This window comes from Prosopis cineraria, unplaced genomic scaffold (genome assembly GCF_029017545.1).
Source record: "Prosopis cineraria cultivar Desert tree isolate PC_DT_omini unplaced genomic scaffold, ASM2901754v1 PC8, whole genome shotgun sequence".
In the NCBI taxonomy this organism is placed as follows: Eukaryota; Viridiplantae; Streptophyta; class Magnoliopsida; order Fabales; family Fabaceae; genus Prosopis; species Prosopis cineraria.
The window spans coordinates 1,924,300-1,943,155 of NW_026555339.1; the positions used below are offsets into that span (position 1 = coordinate 1,924,300).

Sequence of the window (18,856 nt, forward strand, 5' to 3'; positions counted from 1 at the left end):
CAATAAGAGGAATAACGGAATATGCATGAATATGAATGATATACAGAGATCGCACAATTTCATTAAAGAAAATGGAATCGTACCATCTAGTCTTATCCCCCCCTTTTTCTTTTATGAACCCCTATTAGCGTGAAAATAAATGATCAAGTTGCACAATAATGCCAAAAAATGTCTACGTTACAGGTTTCTAACGGAGAGAGGAATGGAACTCAACAAACAAAATGGGACCGATAAGGTTATTTTAAAGCCAAGATGCCATTTCATTTCTTGGTGGGTTTTATGCATTATTATTATCACGCAATTTTGGGCGCAAAAATAATACTTAGAGCCATATGGTCTTGGTCGCTATAAATATTATGGCAGCAGCACTACCTGCTACAAAGTAAACAAGCTGATTCTGCCTCCTTGGTCGCAGAAGACATGGCACTAGCTATGGTAATCAGTTCACCCCCTAAGTTTTTATTGTCATTCATGTTTAATGGTCTTGTATCAGACCAAACAAGTTCTGCTTAGGTTAACCACTTTGTTGTTTGATGACTCTTATCAGGGAATCTGCAGAAATATGGGAACTCGATCAAAGGTAGAAAGACGGCTGGGAGGAAACAGGGCTGCACTTTTTGTGTATGGTAATTAACAGATTGGAGTATCCTTACTCTGTAATGTTCTTTTGAAGCTATGGAATGCGTTATAAGTTTTTGTAACTGTGAACGCAGCAATGGAGGGGCTTGAGAACATGGCTTTCATTGCCATGGCAGTGAGCTTGGTGACTTACTTCTTTGGGTACATGAACTTCAACTTAACAAAGTCAGCCACCACTGTGACCAACATTATGGGGACTGCGTTTCTGCTTGCACTCTTTGGGGGTTTCGTCTCTGACACTTATCTCTCAAGGTTCAAGACTTGTGTCCTCTTCGTCTCCATGGAAATCTTGGTAAGTCCCTCTTCTTTCTTTCGCCTGAGACTTTACTCTCCAATTCAACATTACAGAGAAAATCAGCTCTTGCTGTTACGAAGTCTGTGTGATTTTAGCCATGAATTGAATTGAATAATTGAGGAAATAATGGGAAATGAGTCAAGCATTACATATTTCATATATTGAAGCCAACTCATTCATTCGGTGAGTTTTCAGCAATGAATCTTTTGTTGACCGCCGTGGCTCAGAATCACTTCAGCAAGAATAGCGTGATTTGCACAGTAGGTTGGAGATACAAACACGTCAATTATTTCACTAATTATTAATATAAAATAACTTTGCCATCATTATTTTATGTTCCACACCTTAAACGCATTGACTATTCATGATTCAACATCCTTGGCTACGATACTGTTAGAGGTCGGTTCATCATGCTTTTGAAATCCGATAAATTCAACTCCAATCTCTTCAAAATCTTTTTTTTTTTATCACATAGATTAATTCTGAAGTACTAGTTGTTCTAGGCAGTAAATATCAGCATGCAAGTATTTACGGACCCAAATATCAAATTTCTCTTCAAGAGAAAGCTCAGATAACAGCAAAAGATTAGATTCTGATGTATAACTCACTTGTCTGAAAATTACACCGTAAAGGCTTCCCAGTAACAAGCAACAACAACACACAAGTTGAACATTTTTAAGGGTTTGTGTTTGGATACAGGGGTATGGTATCTTGGCAGTACAAGCACACTTCAAACAATTAAGACCAATCCCCTGCAAGGGCGCAGCAACAATCCAGACAAGTCAATGCGAGGCTGCTAGTGGAGGCCAAGCTGCGATCCTCTACACCGGGCTTTACCTTGTTGCATTAGGAACTGGCGGTGTTAAAGCCGCCTTGCCAGCCTTAGGGGCCGACCAGTTTGATGATAAAGATCCCAAAGAGGCAGCTCAACTATCTAGCTTTTTCAACTGGTTCTTGCTTAGCCTCACCATTGGAGCTATAGTTGGTGTTACTTTCATCGTTTGGATTAGCACCAACTTAAGCTGGGAATGGAGTTTTACCATATGCACCATCTCTGTATTATTCGCAGTCATCTTTATAATCATGGGCAAATCATTATATCGAAATAATGTTCCAAAGGGAAGCCCTCTTGTGCGGATCATACAGGTACGTGACGTTTATTTATCGGAATAATGTTACAAATGCAAATAATACGGATCTGATTCATGTGTTCCTTGAACTACTAGGTCTTTGTGGCAGCCTTCAGAAACAGAAAACTGCAAATTCCAGAGAACGAGGAGGAACTACATGAGATTCTTGAGATAAAAGGGGAGGACAATCAAGAAATCCTCAAAAGGACAGATCAATTCAGGTAAACCCTCTCATGTACATGACTAGCCTTTGTTTTTCCTTAGACAGTGATCATGTAATATGAAGAAGCTTGGAATTCTTGAGAAACACTCAAAAGTATTATTCAAGCACTTTCTCATATTTCTTTTGGAAAATCGATTTCCTAGGTTCTTGGACCGGGCAGCAATTATAAGGAGCACTACTGATGCAGCGACGGCCATAAGCTCGGGACCATGGAGTCTGTGTACGGTGACCCAAGTAGAAGAAACAAAAATATTGATCCGTATGCTACCAATAATATGTAGCACCATATTCATGAACACATGTTTGGCTCAGCTTCAGACCTTCTCTATACAGCAAAGCACCACCATGAACCCCAACATCAAGGGATTTAAAGTACCAGGCCCATCTATCCCAGTTATCCCTCTACTCTTCATGTTCGCCCTCATCCCTTTGTACGACCGCATATTCGTCCCACTTGCTCGGAGAATCACCGGAATCTCCACGGGAATCCGACCCCTTCAACGCGTCGGGGTTGGGTTGGTTCTGTCAGCCATTTCCATGGCAGTCGCCGGAGTTGTTGAAACCCACCGGAAGTCGGTGGCCATCCAACACGAGATGGTGGACAGCACAGAGCCTCTGCCTTTGAGTCTGTTTTGGCTAGGTTTCCAGTACGCTATTTTTGGAGCAGCAGATATGTTTACTCTGGTTGGACTTCTGGAGTTTTTCTATGCTGAAAGTTCGGCAGGAATGAAGTCACTCAGCACGGCTATATCTTGGAGTTCTGTGGCATTTGGCTATTTTACAAGCACCGTGGTGGTTGAAGTGGTTAACAAAGTGAGTGGAGGATGGCTGGCAAGTAATAACCTCAACAGAGACAAGCTTAACTACTTCTACTGGCTGTTGTCTGCGTTGAGCGTCCTTAATTTTGGGTTTTACTTGGTTTGTGCTTCTTGGTATAGATACAAAAAGGTGGAAGACAAGCAAGGCCATCCCCGAGATACCCTTGAGATGACCATGGTTTAGTTTAGATCTCTGGTTCTTGTTTACTTGTTTGCTTTTGGTTTCTCGATCACCTGGCATGAATTAAATACAGTTTGCATGACGTGGAACTTGAAAGTGAATGCATGCGTAAACCACATGTATAGATTGTTTATTGATGTAAAAAGTGTTTGTTTATATGCAATTCTTCGTTAGCCATGTGAAGGATAAATTAAGAACCCACCATTAACTAAGGGAGAACTTTCAGCCAAATGCAATAAGCAGATGCTATTGTTCATCAAGCGCCAAAAAGGCAGGAACAGGCGTTTAAGATGAGGATTGAAATTCATCACTATCCCTAGGATACAAGATTAAGAACCAGATTAGCACACCACGCATATAAACCCTCCATAGTCAATACAGAGCAATTTAGTGTATTGTGCAACCATTAAGAATTAGGATTTATTTAAAGAGGATAGTTGAGAAGTAACAACAGTGCCAAAGAATTTGGCTTCAATCATCCAAATCAAAACCAGAAGCCAACAAACAAGGGCAACCAAAAGAAAAGCTAAATGTTCCCCTCCTTTTTGCCTTGGGTATTTACAAAGATAATATGAGCCTTCCTTTACAGGTGTCAAAACCTATTATATAACAAGGAATTAATAAGAAAATTTAGAAACTTAGCCCATTAACGGGGGCAAAAAAACTATGTTAACAGTTTACAAGAGCATGCACTACCATTTAACATCCAATGTAAGAGCCTCTGGAGGAACAAGCACAGATCGCAACTTTGTAAAGGACATGTTGGACATCAAATTACCCCACGAAACTGAATCTGATTCGATAAAAGGCTTTGATTTCTTGACCATGAGAGGCTTTAGCCTGTCGCCCTCAACTCTGGCCCATACCTGAAACCAATCTCTTTCTACACTGGGCCTTGTTCTCCACTTGGGCAGTGTACCATTGACAGTGATATTGCTCCCAACTACCCTTTCCAACTCTATGGAGAATCTAACATTAGATGATGCTTTAACATTAGCTTTGACCAAACGAGAAACCTGATTTTGAAGGATCCTACGACCCAGAAGGCTCCTAAAAATTTTTTCCAACATGCTTAATCTCAAACTAAAGGAATTAATTGGGCATGCTCGCTTTCTGTGCACAAGACCACGGTAACATTTTTCTGGGAGCAGCTCAATTGTGTCCCCCGAAATATATGTATTTTCTATGTACACATCAGGATTCCGTGCTCTGTAGGCAACTAATGATGCAGAGCCCAATATGCGGATAGGAATTAAAGGCATGCACATTGATTGCATAAAGGGCCCAAAACCAATCTTCCCCTTGCTAAACACAGCGCTTCCATTTGTCTGCTGATCAATATCTGATGAATGAAAAAGGGAGACTTCTTGCGCTCCTTTCACTTCTAATGTGATGCCTTCACCAACAAGGATGTGTTTCAAACCACTATACGAGATGTTCATCTGCATGACAAGGGCAAGAGTTATGGAGCAAGTATTTACCCGAATATAGATTGCCATACATATCAGAGAACAAAAACCTGATTCATTGCATGGTAAACGTCAAATTTTCTGACTAAGCCGTGAGCTAAACTTTGAAAAATCATTTGCAACATTAGAAAGGAAGCAGATGCAAGCAGCCACCCAATTGAAACCACTTTAGGTTATAATTAATAATACATCAATGAAAAACAGTTTCAACCCATCGTCACGGACAGATTATGTAGTAGGGCACAAAGATAGTTATCTATATAAAACCAAACACAATAAATCAAAAACAACATCCCTCTGCGATTAGTAAGAGGACTTTGTTCCCTCAGGCCATCCTTGAGGTCCTCTTCTGTCTCCCAAGTCATCAACAGCTACATTCCTTCACTCCTTGCGGCTTGGTTGCCGGTCAACTGTTGGTGACAGTTCTAATAGTCTCTATTATCGTGTGCTTTTCGCTCGTTTATATACTTAAGACTAGCTAACCAACTAAGTTTAAAACTTGGACTCTCGCAATTCTCTCCGGTTTAAATTCCTGGGAAAGAATGATAATTTTGTTTATAGATTCCAAGCAGCAAAAAGCTTTAATCGAGTACTATTGATAATTGATGTCATGTTATAATTATAACTTCAAAAACAAAACGCATATACACTGGACAGAAGATAAAATTTTCTCAGCCGTCAAGCGGAGAAAAGGATTTTTCTTCTAGCAAGTTCCAACAGCAATCCCTCAACTATAAGGTTATTAATTGGTTCTAACAGAGATGAGAACCAAATTAGAGAGACGTCAACGTTTAGATCAGAGCCAAATACGAATAAAACACTCGCATAACCTATACAGAAGCAAAAACCAGAAACAAAGCATACCGGCAGGGACAGAGTCAGTTGGTGATGTCCATCGACCCCTAACTCAAATGGACCCTCCAATTTGAAGGTATCAAGCACAGCAAGTGAGCTAACTTGACGAATCAGAGACCCTAGGTCGGATTTGGACTTTCTAAACTTGTTCCAAGACCCAACTTGGTCCGAAGATCTGAGGAGCAAATGATTCCTGCCCAACCCGATTCGAAACTCATATTTGATGGAGGCGCTGAATCGAACCTTGCCAACATCGAACTTGGAAACTCTAACACCGTCGAAATCCCATTTCTGTTTGGCCGAAATAACCTTTAAAACGTCCTGGTTTACATGAATCAAGAAAAAGGCAACTAAGAAAGATAATTAAAAGCCTTCATCATGATTTATAGATTACAAATATAAATTTGAGAAAAAGAACATAGATGATGAAAGATCGGATGTAGGATTTGATTAAAGAAACCTGCAAAATGGATGAAGCATTGGAGTCAGAAGGAAAGGGCTTAACAGGAGGAGGATGGAACACAAGAATTTGAAGAAGAAGAATGAAGACGACCGAGACGCAACCAATTATCATCGTCGTCTGGATGCCTGTACCTGCGTGGGGGCAAGGTGGTGACTCGTGCGCAAACGGCTAAATGCCATAGTGTTATATCCAGTGGCCTTAAATAGTTAAATTGTACTTACATCATGATTTGTTATAATAACAATAATAATTGTATGAATAAAATTTTTCTTGGCCAGAAAAAAAATAATGACATAATCTTGAAAGTCCTGATATTTATATAAAGAATTATTGATTTCCTAAAATAGTTGATATTCCCTTGAAAAGGTAAAATAGAAACTCAGCAAGATTGCCACCTGGCTGTTGAATACTTCGAATAGAATCGTACAGGAAAATCTATTACATGGAGAGAATAGTAGCATGCCGCCTTCAGGTAATCACATGCTCCAGGTGATTTGGCTAACGATGTGTAGCTTCCACAGAATGCTAAGCCGGATGCTCCAATAGCCTGACTTGAGCATAACAGGAGTGGAACAACCGTGGGGCTTGAATGAAGAGCAGCAGAGCAAGCAGCCGAAAGAGAATTGGTGAGAACATCCACAAGGTGACCCTTTAGATGCGAAAATTTAAATGAAGTGACTCGGAGTAACACACATTCATAGACAAAATGATAGTCAAGAGCAACTTGCTCTATTTGAAAATGCTAAACTGGGTTAGCAGCCAAATACGTGGCACCAAGGTTGTCACAACAAAGATCAGGGACACACAAAAGAGGGACTACACACGTCAAGAGACCTGTATTCAGCCTCTTTGAAAGAGCCAACAACCATAGTTTGCTTTGGGGAACTCCAAGAAATAAGACTGGGATCACAATAGCCACCAGCACAACAACTATCATTAGCACACCCTACCTAGTCATCATAAGAGAAGGCAGTCGAAGAATGATTAGGAGATTTGTGTAGGGAGGGAGCATAATAAGTATTCTTAGGGGTAGGGCAAAATACATGGCAAAGGAGATATGTGGGTGTGGCCGTGTAAATGAAAGGTATTGCAAATTATTCACAATGCTAGCAGGATAAAGAGTGAGATTGTTAAAAGGGAGAACCATTTGTGGAGGACAATGTTATATTTTGATTGGGAAAGGTAAAGGTTTTCAGATGAGAAGTGAACTTTGTTTGATGGTTTGCATATATTTTTTTATTAAAAATAATCATATTTAAGATACAGTTAAGAAATAAATGTAAATATATTGTTTAGTGAGAATCCAAAACTTGATTCCTCATATTATGAAAAATTAATCACTTCAATTAAGTGCAATTCTCATCGGTGGAGAAGGGATCCAAGATCCTCGAAATGAAAGGATTGCCCGGGAGTAGAAACGAGGCCAGTAACCAGACGAGGAGCAGGGCCAGTGATGGTGTCCCCAACCTAAACTGTTAACGTGCAAGAAGCCAAGAATCATCTAGGGAAACATGTTACACACAAAAAAACAAATGGCCTTGTTTAAGTATCACATGCGATGGGTTATCTGGTTGCCCTTATAGAGTTGACACGAGATGCTGGGCTGGATGCTTTAACACACACACACACGCACACCCACCCCACACCCACCCACCACACACCAGAAATCATGATTTTTTCTCACCATTCATAAATGATTATTTATAATGCTTGTTTCTCAAAACATTTTTATTTTTAATATATATATATATATATTCTTAGTTAAAACATTTTAAAAAAAGTTTAATTCACATCCATGTCATTTATGTTTCGTCAAATATTTACTGTTACTCGTTTCTGTTTATCGATTAATTTATTATTATTGAAAAGTATAGTTTAAACTTCTTACACCACCAAATTACGATGGCTTGAAAATGTAAACATCATATACTTGTTAAGGGGTTGATATGCGCAAGTAATTAATCTTTTTTTTTAATCAAAAGCTCATACTACAATTTTCATCTTAATTCTTCTCGTTATGTCCAAAAATAGTTTATCTCCACCGGAGAAAATTATTATTTACATCCCGCTTTATTCCTGCAGACGGTATTTTTCCCGGAACCTTCAAGCTTTTCTTTAATTTTGAAAAATATGTTCCTTTCAGATGCAATTTCTATGATAGTACCCAATAGCTTTTGTTCACATTTCGATAGATACGCAAAATTTCATCTTCCAGTGGCATCGATAAAAAAACAGGCTACGTTGAGTACACGAAGGATTATTCTGAAAGAGGAAAGACAAGAAGGAACAACACCAGATTCAGAAATTCATTCTGGAATTGAACGTTAATTTGTAAATGTTTACAAGACACGTGAGCATCATCATGCCCTTGCAAATACATTGCTGACTTTGCTCCGCAAAGATTTGGAGGCTTCACTATGGACCTTATGCTCAGACATTAGCTCCATCCCCATGAACAATTTTCACGGATCCAGATCCAGAAGACTTAAAACATCCAATACGACCCAAATCAACCACATTGTTTCTTTCGTTTTCTTCTATTTTTCAAATCCGAGCTTCACACCGTGGAGCAAAACTTGTCACAGCAAAGAATGGATCGGTGTTCGCTCTAAGGTCATATACAAAATTTACATCAATTACAACGATGAATAAATATTCGACCCGCACAGAATTCACGACGGTCGGTCTCATCTTGGAAGATTGTTGAATGTCAACAATAGCCGATGGATCAAATAATTGTCATCTAAAAACCTTCATCACCTTTTGACAGCATAGGACGTGTCAAGAAACAGCCAGAGAATTGTTTGCACTTGGTGATTTATAAAGGGTGTCAGATACTTTAGAAGGAGGCCAGTACCGAAACATGGATCTACCAACAATGTTCTTTACAGGAAGCGGACCCCTGAAACAAAAGATTGCAACAAAAAGGTTATGTGCTTCATAAATTCGATCTCTTTTACATGTGTGTGAACTTGTGACACCGATTATCATGCATCATGACAAACTCCAGACACATTAATCTCGGATAGAATGTTTACATAAACAAGTTTCGAGAAGACCTTCATCTATGAACGGGCCAAAGTGAATCTCCACCTAAACCAACTTATCATCCAAAGAGCAACGGAAAATCAGTACTAACAAGGAGACTGAGGAATTACCAATTATGTGAGTCATAGCTATTATTACGATTGTCTCCCAACACAAAGACACAACCTTCTGGCACAACCTGCAACCAGAAATAGAACAAGCTTAAAATGGTGCAAAAGCCCAGGATGAATTGTTAAAGTAGCGTTGCAAGGGAAGGAAAATTCAACCCGACCACAAATGATATAACATTACCACTGGATCCATCTCATAAGAAAGGGGCTCTAAAACGAATTCTTCATCTTGAGCAACACCATTCACCAGCAGTTTTCCATCACGAACCTACAAGAAACTCAAAAAGGTAAAGGTGCGATTTGGTAGGGAGGAGAAACAAGCATTCTCCAAAGACAAGTGGAACAACCACATGAGACCCTTTATTTCTCAAATATAAAACTCACCTCTACACAGTCCCCAGCCTTTGCCACAATTCTCTTAATAAATACATCAGCCGAACTAAAACCTTTTTCCTATATGACGCCAAGATATCAAGGAAGACATATCATTAGCATCTTACTAGCAGAGAAAACAACCAGTAGCGACGGTAATAAAACTGAAGCCGTATTAAGATACCTGTAAACTTGGAGGTGCTTCGAATATAACTATATCTGAAACATCAGGCTTTCTGAAAAGGAATGAAACCTGTTACATCATAATCACAACCAAATACAATTAGTTTACCAAAAAAAAGCAGTATATGACAATCTCAGCTCTAAATATTATTTACTAAATTCAGACGCCTCCATATCCACCCCTAGATACCAGTTAATAAAGTGAACACCCAACGACCTATTTTCTGGGATCAAATCACGGGTCTAACTATTTAGTCGTGCCTAGATAAAGAAAGCATCACTCGCATAGGACGACAGAACCCAACTGCCGTACAGTATAGGGACATCCAACAGACCTCAATCTCTTCTATCCAAAATTTCAATCCCTGGAATCTTAATTCGGAGATGGTTAGTTCAAATCTCGAATGCACCATGAAAGACGAGTTAACATTAATATTTCAATATTCTCTGTTACTTATAACATGCTTAATTGTGCTCCCCAAAATTCTCGACACAGCCATTGATAATAAAAATTTTATTTATCCATTGCAATTTTCAAGTTACAACTAGGATCAGAAAGAGTCGTAAAGATTATAGAAAACTTGATTTCTCAACAAAAACTAACCTTCTCCGCTAAAATACGGTCACCGACTTCCAGAGTTGGGCACATAGAAGACGAAGGAATTGATCTCGGTTCAGCCAAGAATGATTTAAAGAGCACACTAACAGTCACAGCAGTAAACACAGCCTTAGCATCCTCTGAACAGACGTTCAACAAGCGCGATAGCCAACTCGACTTCTCAAGACCTTGGGGACCGTACCCTGAATTCGCATCATCACTGCCGTTATAACACAGTGTCCCTCCTTTATCCACCTCAAAAGTTGCAGGGACAGGAGTCGACTCGTTGCTAGGAAGGCTCTTCGATCCCTTTAAAAAGGGAATAATCGAAGAGGCGTTGGTCGGCAAAACACCAGATACCGACACAGTCGCCACAGACGACGACGATACCGAACCAGTTGACTTCAATAGCGAAATCAAACCCAACATGATCGGATTATCAGAATTATCTCCCAGAATTTCTTTGGAGATAGTAGAATACAAAGAGGCTGAATTCTTAGCCCAGCAATTCGGTTTAGGCCGCCCGTAATCGGAATGGTAATTACGCACGCCACCGGAGGGATCACGGTCAGGTTTCTGGCTAGGGCCGAATACCCGAGATCGGATCCAGCATTCGTGGAGGCAACGCGAATTACCAGCACGACAACCGGCGGAGGCCAGGCCCTGGGCAAAGTAGCCGGAGTAGGATAAAGTAACTCGGATAGCCATAACTACAAATTTGATAAGCGCGAAGAAGTAAAGGTACAGAGTGATGTCGGAGAGTGAGCAGGGGGATCTAGGAGACCCTAGCAGAAGATCGGAGCCATTTTCACCGAAGAAACCAGTGAATCGGAGACGGAAGGGTTGAATTGACGTTAACAGAAACTAGCAGCAGGGGCGTGAATCACCGATTATCCCGAAAAGCAGAGGAGTCAGAGAGATCTGATGAGGACAAGGGAGTCGAGGAGAGGAGAGGAGAAGCAGGAACAGAGTTCCGGTGCTTTTCCTCGGAGAGCAAAAACCTCAGAACCCGGAATGTGATGTCCAAAGTCAAAACAGAGGATTCGATGGGATGGGGTATATTTATCGTCGGCGGCTGCTGGCTGATGCACATTACGAGACTTTGATTCTTGCGATATTTACAATATAACCTAAACCAACTTTCCCCGTCCCCACCTCGTTGGCGGATTTTGAGATTTTCTGAACCGTTGAACTGGAAACAAATAAAAACAAAAAAAGAGTACAATATTAAACCATGAATAAATAAAATGTTTAATGTAATTTCTGGACCAAAAAAAAATTATGTAATATTTGAGCGTGATTTTTATATGTTCAAATCCTTGGAATCTTTTCTGGAGGATTGAAAAATTAAGAAGGCACCCAGTTGTAATTGTAATTATAATTGTAAATGCAAATGTAAATTGCCAATGCGACAAAAGATAAAAAGGTTTAATAATGTATAAACACGCACCAACCTGGCTGCTTCCCCTTATTAAATGACCATATTAGCCCTGTAAATATGCAATCGAAGTGGGAGGCAAGCTCCAAGGCCAATGACGTAAGGGCACACGTCACCGATAATAAACGGCGCATATTTTAATGAGAAATCAACCCCCACCTCAACGAAACTTCTCCACAATTCTGAATTTGACTATATTTGTTTATTAGTGCCAAAACTTTGACCAAATTCAGGCATCCTTAACGGGTAAGTGACACTGATGTTACAACGCCCACGTGCCAAGACATTCTTAGCTGTTTCAACGAAAGCAAAAATAATAATAACAACAATAATAATAAAATAAAATTTTACCACTCAGGTATTTTTTAAAAGATTGATTATTAAAAAATATGCACATTATTAAAAAAATATAAGACCCTCTTTGATGTAATGAAAGAATTTTTAATAGAATCGAAATTGAAAGTAAGATTAAAATTGATATAGAAAATGAAATTGAATTGAATTTTAAAAGTATATTTGATATGAAAATAAAATCCTAACATAATTTTAATAAGTATATATATTTAAAATTATAATAACCAAGGTATCCTTTAAAAAAAATACTAAGACTAGCTTCTCCCTCATTCAATTTTGATCTGTAACCTTCTCTCTCGTTAACTCCTTCTCCACCATCAAGTATGCCCATTATCATAGCCAAAAGGAAAAAATCAAATGCCTACTACTTGTAGATTCAACTTCAATCTCATCATCCTCTCTTCAACACTATATTCACAATATCCACTATGAGAAAGCCTCTAATCGAAGGCTTATTCAAAGTTCATTTTTGGACTTGTCAAATTAAAGAAGAAAGCTTAACAGGTCTCTTCAAATTCATCACCACCCACTATCATCAGACTTGGAGTTTTATGCTCCCTGCCATGGAAGAGCTGTGAAGACCTGTAGCCATATGGAAGACAAATGGGCCTAATTTGTTATTTGAAGAAGAAGAATGAAGTGGTAGAGGAGACTTCATAGAAGAGGTACAGGCAATAGCGGGCGATAAAGGTAGAGCAATGGTTATAGAGGTTTGACGATAGTTGTCGAGGTGCGGTTCTGACTTTCATTGAAGGCAAAGAGTTCTCAAGGATAGATTCCATGATAATTGATCCGATTCCATTGACTTAGAGACAGAATCGAATTCCAACCTTTTTGATCGAATTGGGATTCTTGGGAATCAAAAATCAAGGCTACCAAATGTGCTCCATCCAAGAGTCCTTTTTTTATTCTGATTCCCAATGAAGAGTTCTAAGATACCAAATGGGGTCTAAGATATTTTGTGAGAGATTAGATGTTTAAAAAATATAAAATATTTTTAATATTTTAAGGTGTAATTATTGTCTTTTTTTTTAAGTACTCATATTGAATAATCACTTTATATGTATTTTAGGATGAAACACCAATTAAATAAAGGTAAATATAAAAAGATAAAGTTGGTTTGAAGACAAGTAATTACTTTATTGAGAGCAAAATTTAATTAAAAACGTCTTATACTCCTTCTGTTAAAAAATATGAAAAGATAAGACATTTTTAATATTTTAATTTGTAATCATTATATTTTTTTAATAGTACTTCTAATAAATAAATTACTTTTTATTTATTTTAGATTAAAACATCAAATTAAATATGAGTAAATATGAAAAGAATATGTTAGTTTAAAAATAAATAACTACTTTATTAAAGATAAAATTTGATTAAAAATGAATGACATTTAAAAAAAAGAGAGTAATCTTTTAAAATATCTTCTGCAAATATTATCATAATGATAATTAAAATTTTAATACATTATAATTTCAAAAAAAATGAATAAAATAAAGTATAGTTAAAAATTTATAAAATATCAAATACCGTACATTTTGAATTAAGAAGGGATTCTAAAAAATACACTTTATTATATTCACCTTAGAGTATAGGTTAAAAGATAAATAGTATATTTTTTAACTAATTATACGTATTGACTAACCACTGATCATGAACAAATCCAAATGTGCATTTGTTTAAAAAATCAAAGGTGCACGTGCCTACCTTTTGTTGACCAAAATGATCAATATTTGTTGGGTTACGAGATAAAAATATCTTTTTAAAAGAAAATGAGTTATAAATATCCTTACTTTTTAAAATAAGTATTAAAAATGAAGCAATATCCCCAACCTTTGCCTAATTGAATTTTTTTAACCTATGAAAATGTCACACGTGTCACCCCTTTTCCTCTCATCCACGGATAAAGCAGTGAATAAAGAATCATGAGCTGCTGCAATACAAAATAAAAACGTATTCGTCTGCATCATCTAACACTCTCTCGAGCTCCCTTCAATTATCATAATCCATGGCTATTTCTTTAACAGGTTCTTCTCTCGCCCTTTTATCTCTTCTTTTTGACCTATCTACTGCTGAGGAAATCTTGGTGGGCGGCAAGACTAATGCATGGAAGATCCCATCCTCTTAATCTAATTCTATCAATCATCAGGTTGCAAGATCTTACTTTCAAGTTAGTGACCATCTTGGCACATTCATTTTTTTTTTTTGCTTTTATTTTATTTTCTCATCTAGTGCATTTTTGTTTTGCATAAGATTATATTTAATGATAGCATACCTTTGCTTTGTTGTGTCACTGTATGGAAGTGTGACAGGGGGGTGACCCTGTTATGATAATCTCAATACCCCCAACCCTAAGGGAGAATATAATGATGACAACACAAAGGTAAAGCTTGACTGTAATGGGCCATTCTATTTCGTCAGTGGATTGAATGGGCATTGCAAGAAGGGCCAAAAGCTCATTGTAGTTTTTCTCTAGCACCTTCTCTAGTGAAGCTCATAATATTATAAATTTTCAACTTTAAACTTTAGATGTTTAAAAAAGGCAATTGGGTCCATATATGTGACTTTTAAACTAATGATATTTTTTGAATATTAATAAAGTTACTTGACCTTTGAACAATATTAGACATGAGCCAATATTGTGTATTGGTCAACCGAGCTCAAGAGGATGGCCAAAAAGACATATGGTAGTTTTTATGCCGTGCGTTGCATTCTAGCATAAACTAGACGCGAAACGCGTATGATTTCAAAAAGTAGAAAGAGAGAAAGTGTAAAGAGCGTCCTAAATTATGATTTAATCATCAGACTAACTACAGTAAATCAAGGACTAACCCAAAAGGATTATCCTATAAGTGTAACACCCTGAAATTTACAAACCGATTTTTCGCAAATTATTAATTCAACAAATTTTTTTTTTTCATTGAACCCTTATCATTCCCTTATCATGGTAAAAAAATTTCTACCATGATACATCCAAGACAATATACCACAGGTCTTAAAATATCTAAAAAAAAAAGCAATTAGAACTATGAGGGACAGACATGATCCTCATAGCATGTTATTTAAATTAGGTCATGAATCAAAAGGGACAGACATAATCCTCTTGGACATATAAATGCATTTAATAAAAAGGATTAGAGTTTACATGCTCCATAGACAAGATATGTCCTAAGTTGGCACAAGATACATTGTATAATCCAAAATAAGAGGCAACATAAAAGATGGTGTCTCATACACCATAATTACACCTCTGGTACTTTCTCGGCCGGATTCGCTCCTGTAAAAATATTAACCACGGGGAATGAGACTTAAAAGTCCCAGTAACCAAAAATTAATATGTAATGATGCATGCGGATGTAACTAATCATGCGATTGCTAAGTGGGCACACAAAATATTTAACCGAACAATATTTTCAAACAAACCAAACAAGTATTTAATTGCATGACTGCACCTTATATCCTCCTTTCACCATGCTCGGACGCCAAATCACCCGACCAAAGGTGAGTTAGACCAAGCGACACGCCACTCATTGGGTCCAATGAGGGCTTACCACGTGGTAATAATTAACCGAACAGAAATTTCCATTAACACCATACATTAAAATACCCTGACAAGTCATGCATCATTCAAATATCCAAACAGTAATATATCCGAACAATAATATCTCATCATGATAAACAAAAATAAATTTTTAACCCACTTGGCAATAATTTCAAACAAGTATATACATTATTTATTTTTAATAATTCATAATTTTTCCAAACAACAAAACAACACATAACCATTCACAAACACACTCATCACAACACATTAATAGTGGTTACCTTGTGTCTTGAATAACAAGTTCCCCTTCACAACTCCTTTTTCACCACTATCTTTGTCAATATAATCTACATAATTATTTCACAATACTATATATTAATTTTACATTAAAATAAATAACTCTAATTTAAATAGTTAGAAAGTCTTAGATCTATAATTCATATTAACACTAATTTAAGATTTATGCCTCATTTAACTTCCCAAATTCTTTTCTAAAATTCTCGTACCCTAATAAACTATTTTTTTTATTCTCAAATCACTTCTAGTATCACAATTTCATCCTTCTATATTCTAAAAATTCGTCCAAAAATAAATTAAATTTTAAAATTATCCTAAAGCCTCAAATCACCTTTCTATAACCTCAAAAATACCTATTCATACTTAAATAAATATTTAATAATCATAGGTTCATCCCTACATCTCATATTCCACATAAATTCAACCATATAGATCTAGATTTTAACTCAAAAATTCTTAAACATGAGTTTCAACCTCAAGAAAATATTCTATAATATTTATTATATCCCTAAGAGTTTTAACCTATATTTTTAATCCATCATATCATCAGATTAACTATCCTATAGAAAAATCTTAATCAGAATATTTACTCTATCCTATAAAATAATCATATCACTAGAAAGCTAATATTATTTAGAAAATAACTATAAAATTAATTTTGTAATTAAATAAATTTTTAAATGCTAATCTAAACAGGAAAGCTAGAACATACCTGAAGAAAAAGAAAATAATCCCCCCTTGTGAGAAAACGCCGAGCAACGTGAGAGGAAGAGAGAAAAATAATATAAAAATGGGATTGTGAGTCCCAAAATTATATTAAAAAAAACTATAGGTTTGAATTTAATTATTCAAACCTTTGGGCCAAAAGTTGCAATTTCATCTAAATTGCATCTTAGCCTCTCATGCTTCCTAATGCACCCACCCCCTCCTTTTTATACATGAAGGAACCTCTTCTCTTCCCTCATCTAACCAATGTGGGACTTAAAAACAACAACCTTTCACCCCCCTTTTTTTTGTTCTTTCTACCTTCTCTTTTTTAACACACACATAAAAAAATTATTTATGTATTATATCTTAACTAAATATTGCTTATGTGGTTTTAAATTTAAATTTTTAAATTCATAATTAAATACCAAATCATAATATTATTTCTAAATAACCTCAAATAATATAAATTCCTATTATTATCATTTTTTCCTCAAAACCTAAATTCCACAATTTCTTTGTTATATAAAAATTAGGATGTTACAATAAGAGATTAATCTAAACAAATTTTTAACATGTATTTTCACAAATGATTCAATATAAAGGGATCCCAAATCTTTAAAATATTTTAAGAACTCGTATCATTCAATTAAACATATGCGGAAGCATGATAAAGAAAACACATCAACATGGGAGAAGAGCTTCCCCCTTTATTTTCTCTCTATGCCTTACTCTGCAATACATATATACATATTTACGACATAACACTTGGCCATTTAAACCCTTCCATAATTGGTAGCAGGGGGCCAAGGTCTCAATTACATTTATCATAATGTCTATTTCCTAATCATCATATTTTATATATCATTTATTCATCAATAGCCTATCATATACATGAATTTTTCTTTTCATTCACATATAATTAATATCAACTGCTCACTCTTGGACATCAAAAATACAAGGAGAGACCATAACAACATTCAAGTTCTCAAATTAGGCAAATATTAACTATTTCAACTTGCACAAATATTTTGGCCCGTTAATATAGCACAAGCATCAAACCACATTCCCCAGGGCCCAAAATACATTTCCATCAACACAAAACCCATAATGAAAGTGGATCAAGAATATATTATCCTAATTGGCAATATCATAAACTAAATACACATATCAAAATAAAAAGAGAAAGGCCTACAAAAGTGATTACTATCACTTGGCCTAATACTCCTTTTCTCTATTCTTTTGAGATGAGCTAACTCCTGTAATATGTTAAAAGAGAGGGGTGAGTACAACCACTCAGTAACCAAGGTACATCTAAGTTATACAAATGTATGACAATTAATCATGAATGCAAATAGCCAATAAATTTATCAAGGTGACCATTCAAACAATCACATTAATAACATGTTAATCACATTAACATTTAACTCATGTGAATAATTTTAAGAATAAAGTCAAGTATAAAATTTACACAAATAGCCACATATACATTATTCGCATAATTACTACATGTTCTCATTTCTATAATTATAATCATATCCTCAACATAGCCATCAATCACTTAAATGGCATGATAGTAATAATATGCATGATCGATTTTTTCCTTATATCCTCCCTTATTTCCTCTGACATAAAATCTGTAGGCCAATAATCGAAAGAGATCGTCCATGTGGTGAGACTACCCAAGGCCTTAATCATATCATGAGGGGCTATCGAGCCAGGATTACCTTACTCACTTATGAACACGGTTTCCCTCAAATCACACACTATGGGGTGTCATACCCAAAACTAGCTCTACCCAAAACTCCAAGTAGGTCAGTAGGGTCAAGTCCCTTAATAGGAACAATGCTACAGTACCTTACAAGGTAAGTAATAGCTATAACCCCTAGGATTATTAGTTAACAGTCAAGTACCATATGGATTTTGTATAACCGCTAACTCTTTTACTAAGGCGAACTCCTGCTATATGATAATGCTCATGAGAAAATACATTTTAAAAACTCACATATATAATTCACAATTATCCCACATGCTCATCAACTTTCTTGCTCAACAAACATAAAAAATCATCATATTTCAATCATGTCTTTTGCATCAATTTTTATATTATCATATAAAACCACATTAGCATCAT

The 18,856-nt window shown here is 36.4% G+C and overlaps 4 protein-coding genes and 1 long non-coding RNA gene across 7 annotated transcripts; 2 read left to right on the top strand and 3 right to left on the bottom strand.

Moving 5' to 3' along the window:
* Positions 1-316: 316 nt before the first annotated feature.
* LOC129318049 (protein NRT1/ PTR FAMILY 4.5-like) lies at positions 317-3,382 on the top strand. Of its 2 annotated transcripts, none has more exons than XM_054962554.1 (6): positions 317-435; positions 548-626; positions 714-931; positions 1,634-2,080; positions 2,161-2,285; positions 2,431-3,382. In XM_054962554.1, the coding sequence occupies exons 1-6, from the start codon at positions 421-423 to the stop codon at positions 3,287-3,289; spliced, it is 1,743 nt and encodes a 580-aa protein (XP_054818529.1). In that variant the 5' UTR covers positions 317-420; the 3' UTR covers positions 3,290-3,382. The 2 variants fall into 2 exon arrangements, with proteins under 2 accessions (XP_054818529.1, XP_054818531.1); XM_054962556.1 differs by having other exon boundaries at positions 407-435; positions 548-621.
* A 290-nt stretch (positions 3,383-3,672) lies between these two features.
* LOC129318051 (protein TUNICAMYCIN INDUCED 1-like) lies at positions 3,673-6,262 on the bottom strand. Its single transcript, XM_054962558.1, has 3 exons — positions 6,071-6,262; positions 5,620-5,931; positions 3,673-4,728 (listed from the first exon to the last, which is right to left on the bottom strand). The coding sequence occupies exons 1-3, from the start codon at positions 6,182-6,184 to the stop codon at positions 3,979-3,981; spliced, it is 1,176 nt and encodes a 391-aa protein (XP_054818533.1). The 5' UTR covers positions 6,185-6,262; the 3' UTR covers positions 3,673-3,978.
* Positions 6,263-8,370: 2,108 nt separating this feature from the next.
* LOC129317190 (thylakoidal processing peptidase 1, chloroplastic-like) lies at positions 8,371-11,452 on the bottom strand. Of its 2 annotated transcripts, none has more exons than XR_008594965.1 (6): positions 10,391-11,452; positions 9,788-9,856; positions 9,616-9,684; positions 9,413-9,499; positions 9,112-9,299; positions 8,371-8,975 (listed from the first exon to the last, which is right to left on the bottom strand). XR_008594965.1 is itself a non-coding variant. In XM_054961556.1 (6 exons), the coding sequence occupies exons 1-6, from the start codon at positions 11,090-11,092 to the stop codon at positions 8,855-8,857; spliced, it is 1,116 nt and encodes a 371-aa protein (XP_054817531.1). In that variant the 5' UTR covers positions 11,093-11,445; the 3' UTR covers positions 8,371-8,854. The 2 variants fall into 2 exon arrangements, 1 of the variants encoding a protein (XP_054817531.1); XM_054961556.1 differs by having other exon boundaries at positions 9,232-9,299; positions 10,391-11,445.
* Positions 11,453-14,152: 2,700 nt separating this feature from the next.
* On the top strand, positions 14,153-14,652 carry LOC129318310 (early nodulin-like protein 1). The gene is made up of 2 exons (XM_054963038.1): positions 14,153-14,298; positions 14,533-14,652. The coding sequence occupies exons 1-2, from the start codon at positions 14,185-14,187 to the stop codon at positions 14,650-14,652; spliced, it is 234 nt and encodes a 77-aa protein (XP_054819013.1). The 5' UTR covers positions 14,153-14,184.
* A 586-nt stretch (positions 14,653-15,238) lies between these two features.
* On the bottom strand, positions 15,239-16,878 carry LOC129317903 (uncharacterized). The gene is made up of 3 exons (XR_008595088.1): positions 16,730-16,878; positions 16,002-16,067; positions 15,239-15,453 (listed from the first exon to the last, which is right to left on the bottom strand). It is a non-coding gene; the product is annotated as an uncharacterized LOC129317903 (long non-coding RNA).
* Between the last annotated feature and the right edge of the window lie 1,978 nt (positions 16,879-18,856).